The sequence below is a fragment of the Pan troglodytes genome, chromosome 7 (assembly GCF_028858775.2).
Source record: "Pan troglodytes isolate AG18354 chromosome 7, NHGRI_mPanTro3-v2.0_pri, whole genome shotgun sequence".
Classification (NCBI taxonomy): domain Eukaryota; kingdom Metazoa; phylum Chordata; class Mammalia; order Primates; family Hominidae; genus Pan; species Pan troglodytes.
The window spans coordinates 6,928,722-6,950,300 of NC_072405.2; the positions used below are offsets into that span (position 1 = coordinate 6,928,722).

A 21,579-nucleotide genomic window follows, 5' to 3' on the forward strand; every position below is an offset into this window, starting at 1 on the left:
CTTTTGTCCGATCACATTTCAAAATGGCTGTTTGTTCTTCACCAAAACTAAGCAGAAAAATACACAGTTTTCTAAATAGGAAAAGGGGCTGAAAAACAAATAAAAACGAAAAAATAAAATAAAGCACATGCTTTTCTCTGGGTCTTTGCATCTTCATTTCTGAAGGCTCCTGTGTCAAGTAAAACTTTGATAAACAAATTTGTTATGCTTTTCTCTCATTAAACTGTCTTTCATTCTCGGAGTGTCAGCTGTGACCCTTATGATGGGTGAGGAAAGGTTTTTGTCACACCTTTCTGCCCCTATACCTCCAAATACTACATTACAAGAGAATGCTCTTCAATGTCAACTTTAATGCTTTTCAGCTATTATGATTCTGGGGATGTGGTATTTAATTAGGAGAAAGAAAATCTTTAATTAAACAACAAAAATAAGGTAATCCTGTTTAACCCTTAAAAACTCGTGGATCTTTTTTTTTTTTTTTTTTTGAGAGGAATCTTGCTCTGTCACCCAGGCTTGAGTGCAGTGGCGCGATCTCGGCTCACTGCAAGCTCCGCCTCCTGGGTTCACGCCATTCTCCTGCCTCAGCCTCCCGAGTAGCTGGGACTACAGGTGCCCGCCACCATGCCCTGGCTAATTTTTTTGTATTTTTAGTAGAGACAGGGTTTCACCATGTTGGCCCGGCAGGTCTTGAACTCCTGACCTCAAGTGATCCGCCCGGCTCAGCCTCCCAAAGTGCTAGGATTGCAGGTGTGAGCCACCGCGCCTGGCCAAACTCATGAATCTTTAAATGAATCATTAAATCTGCTGCTCTGCACTCCTCGGTGTCTATCAGAATCATACACACATGTGCACAGACAACCATGCACACACGCATGCACACGCACACACACATGCACACATGCACGCACACACACGGACACACAGGCATGCACACACACATATGCAGACACACAGGCAGACACGCGCACACATGCACACACACACACTTGCATGAACACATGCGCAGAGCTTAGAATGGTCTATTATGCATGCAGGATACACATTCTGAACAAAGTAAATACACGTTAACCCAATATAAGTTAGCACCCAGAAATATACACTCTCTCGAATGAAAAATATCTTTAATAAAGGACCTTTAATTAAAAGTTCTTTAATCGTCTCAATCCAGAATCATGTGACCCAAATTTTTCTTGATTAGTCCATTCAGCTCCTGTAAGAATACAACTGTTGCACTCTCTAAATATGTTGTTTAAGTAAATATAACTTAGGAATATACAGTATGTCTGATTTTCATATGCAAATCTTTTCCATAGATACAGATTAAGAAAAATAAAGTGTGACACTTTTCAGAAAACATTTTTAATATTGTCAGATTCATTGAGATCTGAGGGTAGGAGTGGTCAGAGAGAAACATCAATTAGTACTAGAAAGAGAAAGTAACTGAAGGTATAGTGTAAATTCTTTCAATGTGTACATGATCCCAGAATCTAAATAATGATTAGGTTTTAAAATACATAGTTGACTATATGAGATCCATTTTTATGGCAACATTTCTGGCCTGCAATTGATATTCTCTCCAAAAAATTTAGTCAAAGAATTAGACAAACTCCATCTGTGATTTGAAAATATTAAATTTTGAATAGAAACACAGAATTTTAAGGTCCAGTTTTAAATTTTGGTTGGCCTTACATCATTTTCCCAAACACAACCTTTTTGCTTTTTTTGAACTCCTGGGTGATCCTGAAATATGAATATTATTACATGCTCATTTGAAGTTCTGAATAAAATTAATGGAGAAGTGAATATTTATAAGTGTATTTAAAATATGCAAAATAATTATAATTTTTTCATAATATTTATAATTAAAATATTTGGATGCAATAATTTCAGCTGCAAGCATAGAATATTTTCCATATTACTGGAAGAGAGGCCTAAGGACTAGACCAGTTGTTTACCTTTTAAAATATATATATATATTAGGTTTCAAGAACAGGTGATATAATCCACACCCTGTATTAGGTATTCGTGACTCTAATACATTTTATATTTTGATACTGAGAAGAGCTTAATTCAATGTTTAAAACAGCAACAACGACAAGGGAAAACTTACACTTGCTTTGTGTACTGGTCCTTGGTAGTGATTTATAGGAAATTTCACATTCCTGGGACACACTGATGTCATCTAGAGCAACGGTAGCATTTGATGACAAAACAGTAGCTTCCAAAATTAACTGTAATTACAGAAAGATAAAACTGTTAAAAACACATCACAAAAGTAATGTCTTACAATCATATTTCTTTGTGTAGAGGAACCCTATTTACATCTGTCCCATTCTCCAATCTAATTTTAGAAAACTGTTCTGACCACAACATCCTAATTTAAATTTATAAAACCATAACTGCTTTGACAGCGTCTTATGTACCTTAATGCCAAAGGTAACCTTGTTTCAATTAAAGTGGTAACATTCATCACGAGTGAAGGGCTCTCTTCTCATTGGAGCCATTAAGAGTCATATGCATTTATAATGAGCTCTTTGGGGTAATCAACTGTGTGACTTACAACTCAATTTAATTGAGATATGAATTGATTTGTAATCAGTGTGCTGAAGGCAATGATTTATTTCCATATTAAAATATTTAAATATTATATACATTCATACAAACATAATATATATTATATACATACACAGAAACATACTCACTGTAGTAAAGCACACATCAATAACCACATACAGTGGTTGATAATATTCATATGCTGAAGCACTCAGAGACATCTATTTAATTTTAGTTTATTCTAACGCTGAATAATGACTGATATAATTTGTTTTCTTTCTTGTTAATTACTCATATTATGATGTTATTCCAAGAAGAAACAAAGAGAGAGAGAGAGAGAAAGGAGGGAAAGGAAGAAGTAATTTATGCCAGGAATCTTATGAACCTGCATAGTGGACCACCAGTCCAGGACACAGACAGAAGGTACATTTCTATCCTATCAAGGAGGGTCTCCAATCTCAAGGATCATTAAATTTACTTGTGCCAGGGCTCAGAACATGCTATCTCAAAATACAACACCTTGGAGTCAGAACATGCTGTCCCAAAATATAGCACCTTGGAGTCCCTCTCTGCCTTCCCCTCTCTTTCCTTTGTGAGAGCCAGCCATAAAGGAATTATCCGGCTTACTTCTCCTCAAAATAGGTCATAAGAACCTCATTTAACTGGTGTCCTACCCTATCTATACCTGGATGAAAGAAACACTACACAGAGAGGCCCATAAAGATCTTTGCTGAGTTCTCTCCAAGTTTTTACAATGAGATCATATTCTTTCTGTCCATTTGTATTTCTTCATGATTGTCCATTCATTGTTGAACTTAAGCATAAACATAGAGAGTTTTCCCTGGTCTTCAGGCCTTTGTTTTTGAAGGCCCCTATGTCACATAAAATGTTAATAAATTTGTTATTTTTTTCTTTTTAACCTCTCTTTTGTTATAGGGGTTCCAGCCATGTCCCTTGTGATGAGTGAGGAAACGGTATTACTTTTCCTCTCCTACACTTCGTATGATACATTCACTACCCTACATCATAAATGCTGTATAAGAAATAAGTATAAGATCCTAGGAGACTCAAAGAAGACACTTCATTATTTCTGCCAATAATGAGAGTTTGGGAAAAGATTTGGTGGAGAAGTAATAGTAAGCCTCCATGATACCAAATTTTGTTGGGCAAAACATTTTACCTCGAGAAACTGAGGCAGCAATCGCAGCAAAAACACAGAGATGAGAAAGTGTATGGTGTGTTTAGAAAATGTTGATGGGTGTTAACGGAGTATAAGATTTTAAGAGAACAACAAATTAATCAGATAATAGATGGAGAGGAAAATTCCATGAGTTGGTACTGCTCAATTGGAGAGAAACTAGATAGCATTTGTTAAAAAGAAAAATTGCATAGACTATAAAAATTGAGTTAATTTCTTGGCATTTATCCTAGTGAGACACTCAAAGGTATACACATGAAGGCTTGTGCAGGAATGTTTATTTCAGTGCTGGTTTTGATGACAAATGACAGGAAAGAACTTACATGTGAATGAATCAATCAATAGTGATAAATACTATACCAGTTAAAAATAATATCTATCACCATGTGTCATTATGGAAAGAAATTCAACATGTGTTGTGGAGTAAAAAAATTAAGTTACAGAAAAATATTATAGTATAATATTACTTAGGCTGAAAACATACAATGGTTTAGATTTCCAAGTATATGTGGTACATTTATACATATTAAGTAAATAGAAAATGGACTGGAAGTAAAAATAAACTGGTATCTAAAGATACTCAAGATAAAATCTATGGTGGGTGATGAGGGTGGTCAGCAGGAACTGTTGCTTTATTTGCAATTTTTGATATTTAAATGTGATGTACATAATATTTTTTTAAGATTCTGATTAGAGATGATTTCTGTAGAATCTTAAACTAAGAAATTTAGCCTTCATTCCAGAGGCAGAAAATAACATACGTTTTGAAGAAGGATCTTGGTAAAATATACACAAGTATTGTACTTTAGAAATATATTGTGTTTAATACCATTAAGTGACTGTGATTTTTTTGGACAGCTTAACTTTTGAAAGAGTTTTTCTATATTCATTATTATAATACATCTTGCATTGATGTCAATTAAAATAGATGTTTAATTCTTCAGACTCATTAGACAAGCATTTGTTGACCATCATATTTGAAGGTCTGTGCTACTCAGAGAAAACTGGAGAAAAAAAAAACGACAGTTTGAGGCACTTCTCTATGCTCCTAAAGAGGTACACGCTCACATTATTTGAATGGAATGGGTGGGCCCTGGGATGAGGTGAAGTAAAATCCTGAGGTAGTCTTTAAAATGTGGTTACATTATTTTACCTGAAGGGACCCACCAGGTTCCTTTAGATATTCATATTAAAATGGAAGGATAAATCCAACTTCAAAAGCCAAATAAAAATAATATTAGGTCATTTATATTTTGCTTGCTGACTTCTACATAGTTAAATTCATAATTATACAATTAGAAATTGTAATTCTACCATTAATTAAAATCATACGAATTTTAAAATACAAGCAATTACTTCCTTCAAAAAATGTCTGTTACACCTGTAAATAATGACCATCTCATGGTTTCAAAATCACCTTGGCTGTTCCTATTTTTTATTGCTGGTTTTAACCAAACTGATATATACATATACATATATATGTATATATATGTATATATGTGTATATATGTATATATATGAATGTGTATATATGTGTATATATGTATATACATAACCAAACTGATATATATACACATATATGTATATATGATATATATATCACATATATGTGTAAATACACATATATTATATGATATATATATCACATATATGTATATATCATATATTATGATATATATCATATATATACGTATATACGTGTATATATGTATATATATGTGTATATATGTGTATATATGTATATATAACCAAACTGATATATATACATATATGTATATATGATATATATTCACATATATGTGTATATATATCATATATTATATGATATATATACGTATATAGACGTATATATACATATATACTTGTATATATGTATATATACACACATACACACATATATATGTGTGTGTATATATACACACATAGACATATATATGTGTGTATTTATATACACACATAGACACATATATATGTGTGTGTGTATATATATGTGTGTGTGTGTGTATATATATATATATATATATATATATATATATATATATATATATAAAATGTTGTGACCAATTCCCTTTCGGAACTACAGTCAGCATCAATTGGTAATCAGTAAGTGAGAAAGAGGTCACTCAGAAGAGCTGTTTCAACCACAGATGGAGGAAGAGTGAAAACCTCATTTGATAAGATTCTCAAGGTAATTGAATAATTTACATTTTAAATTGAATTAGATGACTCACTCTTCTAAAACTATTTTTTGGGATCTTGTTGATTTTTGTTTTATTCAATTATATTATTCCTTCTATGAACAAAATAATTTCTTGCTTTTAGGAACCACAAAAATTCATAAATGTTCATAATCAAGTGATTACTTTTTACAAGTGCAAAACTCAGGTGCTTTTCCAGACAAATACGCAATTAACATAGAAATCTTGTTTTCAAAAAAAATAACAGGAGCAAAAAATGAATATGAATCCAAGAGAAAATAGAGATATAGTAAGAAGGAGTAGAGAGTAGTAGGAATATATTAATTTTTGAAGAATGATGATGGTATCAATAATAAGAGCAGCAGCCACCTTTTATTTAGCACTTACTATATGCCAGTCACATTCACTTGTTTTAATCCTGTGAAGATGATGCTATTTTCATCTTATTTTAAGGTGAAAGAAACAGAAGATTAGAGAATAGAAGTAATTGGTTGAATGTCACATGTCAAGTAAGAAAAATATGTAAGCTGAGCCATTAATGATTATACTATCCTGCATCTCTCTAATGAAATAAAGAGATAACTGGGCTTTAGTGGATGCTGCAGAATAGGGCTGTCTGGAGAAACAAGATTTCATGCAGCTCTAGATTAAGCAGGCCAAGGACACAGCAACTTTACGGAGACTCGATCACCTTTTACTTTTGTGTTATGAATCTTACCCTTCACTGAATCGTCAAATAATGTCAGGAAATTGTTATTGATTTATATCATTGACTCCGATAAAGAGAGAACATGGTATCCATCATTGTGTGAAATTTCACAAAAGGTTCATTTCAAAATGAAATCTAAAATATGATACAATTACATTTTAATGGGAAGCTCGAATAAAGTAGAGCAACTTGAAATCAATGGACTACTCAGAAAAAGTGCCACCTTGAGATACTAAAACAGCACAACGGTTGGGGGGAAAAGAAATATTAAAAGAATCTATTTGTGTGAAAATCTGAACATAGCAAGTGGGCAGGCCAAGTTAAAACAGATTTGAAAAATACTATTAACTCTTTGACCTAAATTTTTCCAATAAACTCTCACAAGAAATAGAGGGAATATTGAAATGTCATTAATTTGCTGTTCTTACAGAGAAAACAGTAAACCTAATTCTTTGCCAGCAGGAAGAGCAAATGCCCTACCTAACTTGGGGTGCTTATTTGCTATGAAACCCAAAGCAATCTGTATTCTGTTATACTGTCTACAATTGACATCAAAAGAACCACACAGAATCAGAATTTCATGGCTAAAAGGGAACACAGAGGTCACGTGATTTGATGTCTTTCTTCTTTCCAATATTTGGACTGGATTACACTGTACTGTATAAATATGTTCAGAGCTTAGTCACGTGGAACTGAAAGCTAGACAATGACTAAGGTCACCCTTAAATGATTCAGGCTACTAATCTTAAATCCTAGCCTATATCCAAGAAGACAAACTTTAAATATTTGAATATTTAAAAAGCTAGATTAACTATTTGTAGGGAGAATATCTTTTTCATTTGTTGTCGATAAAAGAACAAAGTAGAACTGTACCTAGCTAGAATCCTCATGTATATTTTCATATCTTTAAAAATACACTCAGAGAAATCAGGTTAAAGCCAGCATAATATTAGCATCTTTTTTTTTTTCTGCAGAGGATAAGAAATGGGATGGAGAGAGATACAAGGAAGACAAAAGTTGCATCTTCATAAGCAAACAAACTTTAACATTATAAGCAAACAAAATGTTAACATTAGTTAATCCTGAGCTGTATTTAGGTATTTGTTTCTCTCTGTTTTAACTACTAGTTAGAAATATTTAATAGTAAATATATGCAATACTCAGGGATTAAATATTACCATGTATGTATCTGTGCAAGTGTATCTATTTTTATATATTGTGTATGTATAAAATCCAGACTGATTCACAGCAGAACATCAATGCAAGTCCACAGTTCCTTATCTAAAGTCTTTGGGGCCAGATGAGTTTTGAAATGTGAATAACTCAGAGCTGAGAATGGTAACATAACACCGAGAGTGTTTATTACATGACACCCTCTGGGAGATTGGGGGCAGCACTGTTTAATCAAACCTATCATGAAATCAGCTGCCTAAAGGCCTCACAGTGGTTCAGGGCAGCTTGGGTTTTGCCTCTAAACTCATTTTTAAAAAGCTTATTGCTTTCCAAACTTAATTTTCTAAATTGCTGATTGGATATTATAGGGCTGTCATGGGCTTCTTGAGAGTGAAATGTGAGGGGATGTTTTTTTCTTATTTTTCTTTTACTCATCTGTAGTTTCCAAAATAAATGTGTGCTGTAGCCAACTCATAGGCAGATTAAGTGGGGAGGCACAGAGGAAAAGTCTTAGCTTCTCTGGGGTGAATTCAATGTGACCGAGGCCTCGAAAGAACTCAGCATTGAGGCTGATTGGAGAGAAAAAGCAACACAAGGTGCTGAGCCACCAGCAGGGGGATGAAGGAAGAGGGATTAGCAGGGCTGGGTTAGAAACCCTCACACATCCATTGCAGCCACATCACAAAATCTAACCAAACCACTGCCCATCTACAAACTAGTTAATATGCCCCCAGATAATAAGGGATAGTCTCCATTTGCACTGCAAAGCAAAACCATTACTATATCCAAAAAGGAGAACATTAAAGAGAAAACAAAAATTGCATTCACTGAAACTCTTCAGTAATGCTGATGGGTCCATGAGAGCTTCCAGCTGTAGACAGAAATGGCATGTGTTTCAACTCATATTTCTAAATTACTTACTGCTAGAAAGGACATTCTATTTTCTTCTCAATATGTCAATTAATGACAAACTCTGAACGATCTTCTTGGTGAGTTTCATTCTAACTCAAAGCAAACCGAATGAAAACAATTTTCTATAGAATATAAATGCAGGAGGCAAAAGATCAAATTGTTCTGATTTCATTGCCCTGCTCCTTGCAATGGAGATTGACACCAAAATGATTCCATGACCAGCCTTTGTGTCAAATGCTTCCCAATTAAGAGCTGCTAGTATTCATGATGTCTTTGTCCATTAAATATGAGAATGGAATAAATTGATCTTTGAGAAGGGACGTTGGGGACCTTCACTGAGTAAAGAAGCCTTTAATGATCAAGCCTAGAGTTCTGATCAAGCGGGAATTCCCTTTATAAAACAGAGAACACTAAGATTTATTGAGTGTCTACTATTTCCAGACAATATCCAAGGAATAACTACAGCAATAAAAACAGCTGAATTCTGTGTTTGTGCCAGATTTGCTTCCATGTGCTTTACAAGTATACACCATATAATCCTCACAATAACTGTATAAAGTAGAGAACAGTAATTGATTACAGTTGATGCTTATGCCCTAGTCTTCCTGCTTTCATGGGGAGGTGGTTCACTGTAGTAACATTGCTGTTACTTACCCCTCACTCCGTGGGAGGAGGAAGATTTACCTGACTGTGAAGTTAGAAGAGTAACCTGGGGGAGCTCGATTCATCCTCTTCTCCCATTCAACACCCACTATTGGGAGCCAGCCTGTCCTCAGGAGGCATGCACACTGATATTACCTCTGGCTAAAGGTAAGAGACTTCGCCTAGAGTATGAGCTCTATATTTCTCCAGCACAGTCAATTGTCCTCTGGGTAATTCTATTTATTCTAAGATCAAGCATTATTTTAAATAAGTGACTCTACATTCTAAAGCCATCTGCTCCAAAATATGTATTCTCAACCTGTTTAACCTCTATATTTATCTCAATTTGTTCAGAAATGAGGATGAGATGACCTTAAATCCCCAACTATTATCCTCACACCCCACTAATGAAAGAGGCATAGAGGGCTTCTGTAACTTCCCTATAATCATACACTTTTTTGTTTTTGTTTTTTTAAGATGGAGTCTCACTCTGTTGCCCAGGCTGCAGTGCAGTGGCGCCATGTCGGCTCACTGCAACTTCCACCTCCCAGGTTCAAGTGCTTCTCCTGCCTCAGTCTCCAGAGTAGCTGGGACTACAAGCACGTGCCACCATGCCCGGCTAATTTTTTGTATTTTTTGTAGAGTTGGGGTTTCACCGTGTTACTCAGGATGGTCTCGATCTCCTGATCTTGTGATCCACCCGCCTCAGCCTCCCAAAGCGCTGGGATTACAGGCATGAGCCACCACCCCCAACCCTTTAACTTGAACCCAAGTTTCCAGAGCCCATGTTCATGGCTGCCATTTTAGCTATATTATCTTTAATATTCAGACTCCCCTGGAGTATTGCTTTTATCATCACTGGTTTTCACACATTAGGAAATTTGATGCACAAAGACAATATTTACACAGTCACTTAGCAACCAATGAGCAGAGCAGAGACTAAAACTCAGACCACTGACTCCAAAACAGTGTGCTTTCCACCATATTCCACTCCATCCAATCTAGTTTCCAAAATAGCTCTTTTCAAATGTCATCCAGAAGACTTATATACAGGAAGGTAGAAATTAGAACACCCATTTGACAAGATACAATTGCCTTCTTTTATTATTATGTTTTATTAATACATAGTAGTTGTACATATTTATGGGGTAAATGTGATATTTTGATACATGCATATAATGTGTCACTCTCAAATAAAGGTAATTGGGATACCATCTCCTCACACACTTCTCATTTCTTTGTGTTGGGAACGCTCCAAATCTTATCCCCTAAATATTTTGAAATACACAATAACTTGTTATAATTGCCCTACTGTGCTATCAAACACTACAGCTTATTCCTTCTATCTAACTAACTACATTTTTTAACCATTAACAAACCTCCCTTCCTAACCTCCTCCTCCCCACCTTTCTCAGCCTCTAGTAACCACCATTCTCCTCTCTACCTCCATGAGATCAACTTTTTAGTTCCCACACATGAGTGAGAACCTGCCATATTTGTCCTTCTGTGCCTGGCTTATTTCACTTTGTATAATGTCCTCCAGTTCCCAAAGGTGGATAACATTCTCAATGTTACCAGGCAGCAGAAAGTGAGGCAATAGGATTAAAATATTACAGCCCACGTCAGACTTTTTTTCACTACATCATATAATCCAATGTCTTCACTTAGAAATGATTTTAAGTTACTCTTCTCTCTGCCATCTTATTCATTTCTTATCTCCATTTTTGCTACTATTCTACACATGTCTTAAGTGCATAGTCAAAACAACCTCTCTACTCATCACAGATCATGTGTTTGATCTCTGAATGTGTTTGCTTCATTAATGTTGAATAAATTCATGAGCTGCGTGTGTTATTTTGTTATCTGAAAGGATTAGCATTAAATAAGTGTCTTCTGTTGCATTGTATTAATTTCATATGTGCTCACCTGAAAAGGTATGAGCTATGTGTGTTATATTGTTATCTGAAAGGATTAGCATTAAATAAGTGTCTTCTGTTGAGTTGTATTAATTTCGTATGTGCTTACCTGAAAAGGTAGAGTAGATTCTCCCGCTTCTGCAATGAGATCAATTTTTGCGTGGCTCCACTGAGATCCGGAGAATCTGATTATTTTGCCTTGCTTTTGCAAGTTTCCATCTAGAGACGTTCTTGTAAAAACTGAGAGATTTGAATGTTGAGACAAATGATACCAAAACTGCACATGTTGAAAACATGTTTTCAATGATATACATATTCCATTGACCTGTCTCTGGTAGTTTTTCCTATAATTTGAAATATTCCTGACCTCAGGTGATCTGCCTGCCTCGGCCTCCCAAAGTGCTGGGATTACAGGCATGAAACACCATCTCTACTAATAATACAAAAAAATTAGCCGGGTGTGGTAGTGCATGCGTGTAATCCCAGCTATTCGGAAGGCTGAGGTAGAAGAATCGCTTGAACCCAGAAGTCGGGGAGGCTGCAGTGAGCTGAGATCACGCCATTGCACTCCAGCCTGGGCAACAAGAGCGAGACTCCATCTCAAAAAACAAAACAAAACAAAACAACAACAACAAACAACAACAACAACAAAATATATATATATATATATGTATATATATATATTCCAAACAACTTCTGTGTTAAATATAATCTTCCCAATTCTCCTTTCCCCCAGATGTGTAACCCAGTCATGGGAAGTACCACTCTTTCCATGGAAGTTTCCAGAATCCTTCTCTCTGGCTTCTTACAAATATGAGAGGTACATGTTGAGACTCAACGTTACAAAATCAAGTATTACTATACAAACTTGATGTTTCAAACAAGAAAAACTTTCCTTAAAAATTATTTTCTTAGGTTAATTTTAAAAACTGTAATTAATACTTTATATCAATTTAGTCTCTGTGGTAGCATTAACAAATAACGGGGAAGCTCACAGGATACTGTTCATCAATAATTGAGCCAAGTAAGACAACATTCTTTGAGGGTAGGGAGGCTTAATCATTTCACTTCCTATTCACCATCAATAATGACACAATCTAAAGGTTTGATGGCTTAACTACATAGTGAAGAGAATAGAGAGGATTATGCCAGGTGCTGATAGCAGTAGCCCTAACATGAAATTGCGTACTGTTATTGATTCAACCAAAATTTACTGACCACTTTCTAAGTACCTGGAGCTGTGTGAGGCAAAAATTAATTCCCTCAATGTTGTCTGGATGATTCATTCTGTAAAATATGCCCACAAAACCTCCATTAAAACAAGTTCAGGTACGCTGCAGTCAAATTTTTTTGCTTCTTCTCATTATCATATAACAGGTCCTAAGGCTGTATGTTTTAAAGAAAAACCCAACATTTAAAGATGAGGTCCCACAAAAGTGGAATACTTCTCTTTAGATTCAGTGACATTTTTTCAGGTTCATTATATTTTAAATTCTTTTTTAAAAATGTTTTCCCATTCATCATTGTGCTTTTATACTGATACATGGACAGATACTAGTGTATATATAGGCAAGCCATGTATTTCACTGTTGGGACCCAATTCCAGTGATGAATGTTGACCAAAAAAAATGTTTTAAATGCTTTTTTAAAAAAATTGTTCATTTTAAAACACCAAGCGTCTATTTGGTACACATTTTTATCAATGTCTACTTAATTGTGACCACCTGATTTAAAAATTCTGATTGTTTATTTCATTTCAGATTTTATTACTGCGCTTACCTTAATTCACACCTTGACAGGTGAGTTAGAAACAAAAATAATGGAAATGTTTAATTAAATTCCATGGAAAGAGAGGATTCCTGTTTCTCAACTGCGATTACATTTTAGATCCCTGCTGTAAGTTTCACTATGTCCCAAGCTTGTAAATATGCAAAACAGAGCTTTAAACCTAGTTGTACAAGAGATGTGCATGTCCCATCAGAATTTTGAGCTGTCAAACTGTCACTCAGTACATCACCAGTGTGAAGTTATTTTAATAGTGTATTAAGTATAAATGCCAACGGGATCCATAGTCAATGGGATAAGAGCTCAGAACTTATATTTAATTTACTTTTTTTATAGAATTTGCATTATGCAGACTTAAATTCTTAAGTCATTAAATACCAAGGAATGTTCCATTATCTTTTGAATTTTTGAGGGTGAAATCACTGAACAAAAGTTATTGATGCAGCCCACAAATTTTTTTAATTCATTGTTTTCCCTTTTTACTTTTATTTTAGGTTCGGGGTACATGTGAAGATTTGTTACATAGGCAAACACGTGTCACGGGGACTTGTACAGATTATTTCGTCACCCAGGTACTAAGCATTGTACCCAATAGTTATCTCTTCTGCTCCTCTCCCTCCTCCACCCTCCCCCCTAAAGTAGACCCCCGTGTCTGTTGTTTCCTTCTTTGTGTTCATTGTTTTTATTATTTAGTTCCCAACTTGTAAGTGAGAACATGCGGTATTTGGTTTCCTTTTCCTGTGTTAGTTTGCTAAGGATAATGGCCTCCAGCTCCATCCATGTTCCCACAAAAGACATGATCTTGTTCTTTTTTTATGGCTGCATATTCCGCAGTACATATGTACCACTCTTTCTTTATCCAATCTGTCATTGATGGGCATCTAGGTTGATTCCATATCCTTGCTATTGTAAATAGCGCTGCAATGACCATTCACATACATGTGAATGTATCTTTATGATAGAATGATGTCTTTTTTTTTTTTTTTTTTTTTTTTTAGACAGGGTTTCACTCCAATTGTTCAGGCTGGAGTGCAGTGGCATGATCACGGCTCACTGCAGCCTCAAACTCCTGAGCTCAGGTAATTCTCCCACTTCAGCCTTCTCAGTAATTGGGACTACAGGCTTGCACCACCACATCCAGCTAATTTTTTTTTAAATTTTTAGTAGAGATGAGGGTTTCACCATGTTACCCAGACTGGTCTTAAACTCCTGGACTCAAGCACTCCACCCACCTCAGCTGCCCAAAGTACTGGGATTACAGGCGTGAGCCACTGCACCTGACCTACAGTAGAAAAATTTCTAGTACTGTAGGTATATGTACCCAGTAATGGGATTGCTGGGTGAAATAGTAGCTCTGCTTTTAGCTCTTTGCGGAGTTGCCATACTGCTTTCTGCAATGGTTGAACTAATCTACACTCCTATCAACAGTGTATAAGCATACTTTTTTCTCCACAACCTTGCCGGCATGTTATTTTTTGACATTTTAATAATGGCCATTCTGACTGGTGTGAGATGATATCTCATTGTGGTTTTGATTTGAATTTCTCTAATGATCAATTTTAAGTTATTGATACAAGCTGTGACTTCACATAAGTAGTAACCAAGTATGGAAACTCTGTGCCTCTCAACCTGGTACATGCCAGTAGCAGAACACTAAACCTTAAACTCCAAATCATGAAACGTGTCATAAATTCCTCACAGAACTTATTATAGTAATTTGTATTTTCTAAGTATTCAGTTAATTGCATTAAAAAAAAGAAGAAAGAAATGAGAAGACTGTCAGTAAATGCTTATAAACATTCAGAAATATATATAGAGAAAGTAACAGAGAGAGAGAGAGAGGAAAGAGAGGAAGAAAGATAATCTATTCTATGTCAAAAAAATGTATAAGGCATTACAGGTCCTTAGGGACCTTTGAGTCTTTTGGAGGAAGAGTGGCAAAAGAAAATGAACATTTAATTATAATGAGCATAACTACAAAATTGTGAAAATAGTGTGGCTGTTAAATTTAAATTAATTAAAATTAAACAAAGTGAAAAATTCATTTTCTCAGTTATGGTTTTGTTTTTGTTGTTGTTGTTGTTGTTCTTGAGACAGAGTTTCACTCTGTTGCCCAGGCTGGAGTGCAGTGGCGTGATCACGGCTCACTGCAGCCTCCACTTCCTGGGTTCAAGTGATTCTCCTGCCTCAGCCTCCAGAGTAGCTGGGACTACAGGCACGTGCCACCACACCCAGCTAATTTTTGTATTTTTAGTAGCGATGGGGTTTTACCATGTTGGCCAGGATGATCTCGATCTCCTGACCTTGTGATCCGCCTGCCTCAGCCTCCCAAAGTGCTGGGATTACAGGCCAGAGCCACTGCGCCCGGCCTCTCAGTTGTTTTAAATGCCCAATAGCTCTATGTAGCTAGTAGCTACTATACTTAACATAGGGAACATTGTCCATCATCCCAGAATGTTGCATGAAACAGGTCTGCAAAGCATGTAAGTGAAAATTACACCAAACATTCAAATTTTATTTACTACTTGATCATTTTTAAAGGAAATTTTCTTGATGCATGCCTGCTTCATTCAAAACAAGTTAAGTAAAATGTTAATAAAAAGGGCTTGCTTTTATTTTTATTGGGTCTCCACTAAGGCAGATTTTATATATAGTATGACTATTCAAGACTTTGAATCACTGCATTCAAGAGAATTTCATGTGGTTAAAAAAGTTTCCAACAAACAGTTCTTTCTGAATATTGAAGATAAAAATGGAAGCTCCAATTATTTCATTTTTAATTGTATCCTTATGATTTTAAATTATTTCTATTTTTAAAAACTATATATGTATACATTAAATCATATATTTTACTACCAAAGGAAAGAACATCTGGTGATTTACACCAGTTACTGCATATGGATGAGTACCTAAGCTGGAGAGGGGGTGATAGTCTTAGTTCCATTGGCTCTCGTGTCTGTACAGTGCCTCTGGGACCTTGGGCTCTCTGATACTTCAGTCTGGGACACCCAAGATCATCATTCAGAGGTTCAAAATGAATTCTTCCTTATTTTTCTGTTTTCTTTCTTTCTTTTTTTTTAATTTTGGTCATCTCCTGTTGAAACCCTCCTCTTCAAATTTTCTGCCAATTTTCTCAACTCTCCTATGGTCTTTGTTCTAATTCCTTCTCAATCTCAGAGCTCCTTGGTGAGATCTTCATGGCCATTCTCGATTTTACTCCAAACCCTCAGCCACCTCTGCCTTCTCTGCTTCACATCAGACCCTTTATGCCTTCCTCAGTCTGCTTATTGCCACACTTGCTGCACCTTTATAAGATCTAGAATACGAAGATACAGAAGGACAAGAATAGCCAAAAAAGCAAAATAAATAAATGGGAGAAAAGAAAAAAAAACAAGCGAAGATATCTATAGCTCCTCAAAATTCAGCTGGGAATAAGTATATATTGAAAGAGGGGATCATTCATCACATACATAAACACACAGACACACACACACATCCCTCACCATTACCATAGTGATTTTTATGGCTCCTAGTCAGTTATGCTTTTTCCTGGGCATTCTTTTCCTGAACAAGCTTATGTTGAGGTTTAGAATCTTCAATAAAACAGAATCTGTTTTTCCTGTTTAAATGATTAATCTTTATGTGCTTTGATATACAGATTGGAGAGAGCACCTGCTCGCCCTTTCCTCTGTAGACTGTTGCTTCCTCTAGAATCCATCAGCTATTCTAACACTGATCTTTGGATTAAACACAATGACCAGGGAATAGAGCACAACTGCACCATTGCAGGACATGATCCAAAATTACTTTTTTTCTAAATTGTTCTTTGACTCCGGTTCATTGTCCTACTTTGGGGACATTGTAAGACATGGCCTTTTAAAACTCTTTGAGAGAGATTTGTAGAGTGTTATTATTATACTGGACTCACCCTCTTGTAGTCTGCAGCATTTTACACTGAATTGCGGTCAGTATCCCCCACTAAACAACACTTTGTTAGAGCAAGCATGTGTTTAGGTTGTTGTCATTATATTCCCTGCATCGAGGACTGTGATCAACGCACAGTAGATAAGCAATATATATGTGTTGAATCGTAGGTATAATGTTTACTTTGGTAATATAGCAAGCACTCGGGAGAAGTCTCAGAAGAACTATTTTCAGTTTTGTTTATTTCTCTTTACTTCCTTGAATCTGAACCACATGTGGCCCTCTCTGCATTGGCAGACTCAAATGTGTAGGCTGGCCCTCATAAACTTTACTTTGGGATCCAACCTATCTCTGGTTTCAACTACCTTTGTCCTGACTTTCTCATTCATATTTGTAAAACAATCTATGAATTATCTTTTACTGAAGGAATATTAATGTACTTGCAAAACAAGTTGGAGAATTAAAAACAAAAGAAAGATCAATAGATGAACATACAAACTAACTTTGAAAGCAAAAGCTTCATATTATCCATCTTCCTGTATTTAATTGTGAAGTCCTAAAAGTAAGAGATTATGTTACTTACACAGTAACTCAAATATGAAAACTCAGAAAATATTAGTACCCACATTAATCCCCTTCATACTTTACATTTCCTAGTTAATTGTAAACAGTAACAGCATTTCAACAGCAGTAAGATAGAATAGCTTTGGGCTCCCTCGTGTTCTGTTTGTCCTATCTTGTATTTCAAAGAAAAATGCCAATTTTCCACTAGTGGCTGAAAGGACTTTTGAAGCATAAATTAAAGTCCGCATCTTGAACAATGATTAGCTGCAAGAACAACTGTCCATGCTGATGGCATGTGTTGGCCACATATGAAGTACAAGGTAATCCATGCAAAATGGCCCTAAAATCGTGCTGTTAGAAATGGCAACTCACGCCGTTTTGCAGACGCCGCCGCCGAGGAAAACCGTGTACTATTAGCCATGGTCAACCCCACCGTGTTCTTCGGCATTGCTGTCGACGGCGAGCCCTTGGGCCGCGTCTCCTTTGAGCTGTTTGCAGACAAGGTCCCAAAGACAGCAGAAAATTTTCGTGCTCTGAGCACTGGAGAGAAAGGATTTGGTTATAAGGGTTCCTGCTTTCACAGAATTATTCCAGGGTTTATGTGTCAGGGTGGTGACTTCACACGCCGTAATGGCACTGGTGGCAAGTCCATCTATGGGGAGAAATTTGAAGATGAGAACTTCATCCTAAAGCATACAGGTCCTGGCATCTTGTCCATGGCAAATGCTGGACCCAACACAAATGGTTCCCAGTTTTTCATCTGCACTGCCAAGACTGAGTGGTTGGATGGCAAGCATGTGGTGTTTGGCAAAGTGAAAGAAGGCATGAATATTGTGGAGGCCATGGAGCGCTTTGGGTCCAGGAATGGCAAGACCAGCAAGAAGATCACCATTGCTGACTGTGGACAACTCGAATAAGTTTGACTTGTGTTTTATCTTAACCACCAGATCATTCCTTCTGTAGCTCAGGAGAGCACCCCTCCACCCCATTTGCTCGCAGTATCCTAGAATCTTTGTGCTCTCGTGGCAGTTCCCTTTGGGTTCCATGTTTTCCTTGTTCCCTCCCATGCCTAGCTGGATTGCAGAGTTAAGTTTATGATTATGAAATAAAAACTAAATAACAAACAAACAAACAAAAAAGAAATGGCAACTCATGAGAAAGCTCAAGTTGCTTTAAATTCCTTTCAAAAAAAGAAAAAATTCTTAACTGTATTAGTCTGCTAGGATTATGTAGGAAAAAAAAAACCATATAATTTCAGAAAATGAAGGCTTTAATCATATCAAAGTACCCCACACTGGTTATCTCACTGCTTGACTCTACTACCTTATAATGAAGAACATTGGTTCCATGAAAGCACTATTATTAATACATTCCAATTCAGAGGATTGGCTAGATTTTCCAGTTACCCAAGAAGGTAAGAATTTGTTTTGTTTGCTTATTCTGTAACTTTTATGTAAGAAAATATCGACCGGGTGCGGTGGCTCACGCCTGTAATCCCAGCACTTTGGGAGGCCAAGGCGGGTGAATCATGAGGTCAGGAGATCGAGACCATCCTGGCTAACATGGTGAAACCCCGACTCTACTAAAAATACAAAAAATTAGCCAGGAGTGGTGGTGGGCACCTGTAGTCCCAGCTACTCAGGAGGCTGAGGCAGGAGCTTGCAGTGAGCCCAGATTGCGCCACTGCACTCCAGCCTGGGAGACAGAGTGACACTCTGTCTCAGGAAAAAAAAAGAAGAAAGAAAGAAAAAGAAAATATCACATATTGCCACAAACTTATTTTAAAAATTCATATTATAGTCTTAGAAAAATCCTGAGAACCTTAGCTATGTGTATCTCAGACTATCAATAACATTCTCCTACAGTCTACTCCTACTTCCTAAACTGGAAAGCATTACAAAGTAACTCAAATATCCTTCTCGCTAACTCAAAGACTCCTAAAATTCAAGCACATAGAGAAAAGCGTGAAAAACAAATATCTATTCTGGCAGTCTGCAGTGGCGCCTTGAAACAGTCTTAGTTTTTCAAAAACCAAGGCAAACCATTAAGTCAGTATCCATAGCCTTTAGAGATCGAAGCCTTGGTTTTGAGATAAACTACCAAGCACCCAAAATGTCCATGACAGCATTTTCACTGAGACCCCACCTAAATAACACCCCAACCCCAACTAAGTTATCAATTTAAGCAAAAATTAAGTGTCCTTAAGTGGAAACAATGATAAACTGAAACTCAATCCCAGTGACCACAAATCAATGGCTATCGGGAAGCATACAATGATGGGAAAGGTAGATTACATTTTAAAATCATATACATGCATATGATTTCTCAGTGACTCTAGGTGAGTCATAGGAATTTCTAATACACTCTTAATATCTTCAAATTTCTGTAAAGCAGGCAGAATTAACACATCATATTCCTTTACATTCAATTTTTTCTATATATCTAACATTTGTGATCTCATCACTTTAATGTATGACCTTGAATTAAATCTAAGTTAGCTTGTACTTTCAAAGAAGAAGTGCTTCTGGAGTTTCCCCTCAAAAAAAAAAAAAACACTCTATATCTATCTTTCTCTTTTTCTGTCTATCTTATAGGATTTAATTAAAATAAAGAGGTGGGAATGGGTAAAAGGCATTTGGATAAAATGGAAATGGAGACCAGGCATTTGCTTTAATTCTTATTCTCACAAAGAAATGGGAAGAAAAAAAAAACAAAAGAAAGGAAAAGAAAGTATCTTTAGGACTTTAAAAGAAAGTATCTAACACCACTATTAAGAACTCAGGGAGGGGGGAGGGGGGAGGGATAGCATTGGGAGATATACCTAATGCTAGATGACGAGTTAGTGGGTGCAGCGCACCAGCATGGCACATGTATACATATGTAACTAACCTGCACAATGTGCACATGTACCCTAAAACTTAAAGTATAATAAAAAATAAAAAATAAATAAATAAATAAATAAACAAATAAAATTTTTATTACAAAAAAAAAAAAAAGAACTCAGGACACTCCCACTTAGACTTATACCAAACTGAAAGTATAATTAGGTTTATACCTCGGAATAATATGTCATTTATCACCAGGAATGCCCAAGTAAACTGCTCTAACACTACACTTACAGGCAATGAATTTACTGTGTGGCACTATTGATCTCTTCATTATTTTCTGATAAGTAAAGATGAAAAAATTAGCTGAAATCCTAAGGGCCGAGAGGCATGTTGGAGCTCTCAAAAGGACTGAAAATAAGACAAGCTGAATACAGACCTCTGATTTAGGTGTTACTTTTATGGAAAGCAAAGGAATTATGTTTACTGAATTAACATTATATTTGGTACATATATACCAATGTTTGGTACAAACATTGTTTACCTACTATGTACCAAATATTTTGCCAGGTGCTTTATTTAATCACATTTTAATCCTTGACATTATTCCATATAATCGTGTATGCTTCCAATGTAAACGCTGACATTTAATCCATACAATCATGTATGTTTCTGGTGTAGACACTGAGTCTCAAAAGGAATATACAATTTGTCTGAGCCACAGTTAGAAAGTGGCAAAAGAGACTTGAACCAAGTCTAACTAGTCCATCCTCTCTAATATGCTGCTGAAATAAAATGGGTATTTCACTCCTTAGTTTGTGTTTGCCTGGCACCAGAGGACTCATTTAAAAAACTCAAATTTCAGTAAATATAATCATTTCCATTTGTCTTTCTTTCAACAAACACTTATTTAACTGACTTTATTTTTCTCAATGTACATTGTTGGCCAAAAATTTTGGCAACACGTATCCACAGCTTTAGATTATTGAAATGACTGTGTGAAAAGAATATAAAATAACAGAAAGCTTTAATAGCCCTCAAAAGAATGGTGCCAGTTATGTGTTACAAATGGTCTTCTAGAAGGACATAGCATTTTGTGTTGAAATAGCGCATGTAAATCTCTTAATTCATTATTAAAGTGCTAGTAAAACATGGCGGGCATTTACTAGCAGAGTAACCC

At 35.9% G+C, this 21,579-nt stretch overlaps 2 protein-coding genes across 2 annotated transcripts in view; one reads left to right on the plus strand and one right to left on the minus strand.

Moving 5' to 3' along the window:
* Positions 1-1,820: 1,820 nt before the first annotated feature.
* The window catches only part of LOC129135625 (MAM and LDL-receptor class A domain-containing protein 1-like), a 38,364-nt gene continuing 18,605 nt past the window's right edge, over positions 1,821-21,579 (minus strand). Inside the window, exon 4 of the mRNA XM_054656488.2 lies at positions 1,821-2,231. Coding sequence (XP_054512463.1) covers positions 2,016-2,231 — 216 coding nt within the window. The 3' untranslated portion in view covers positions 1,821-2,015. The remainder of the gene's footprint in view (positions 2,232-21,579) is intronic.
* LOC129135626 (peptidyl-prolyl cis-trans isomerase A) lies at positions 17,948-18,525 on the plus strand. The gene has a single exon (XM_063816836.1). The coding sequence runs from the start codon at positions 17,994-17,996 to the stop codon at positions 18,489-18,491; it is 498 nt and encodes a 165-aa protein (XP_063672906.1). The 5' UTR covers positions 17,948-17,993; the 3' UTR covers positions 18,492-18,525.

What these genes read in the sequence shown, in the direction of transcription:
- LOC129135626 (XM_063816836.1), top strand. Translation starts at nt 17,994, where the DNA reads ATGGTCAACCCCACCGTGTTCTTCGGCATTGCTGTCGACGGCGAGCCC.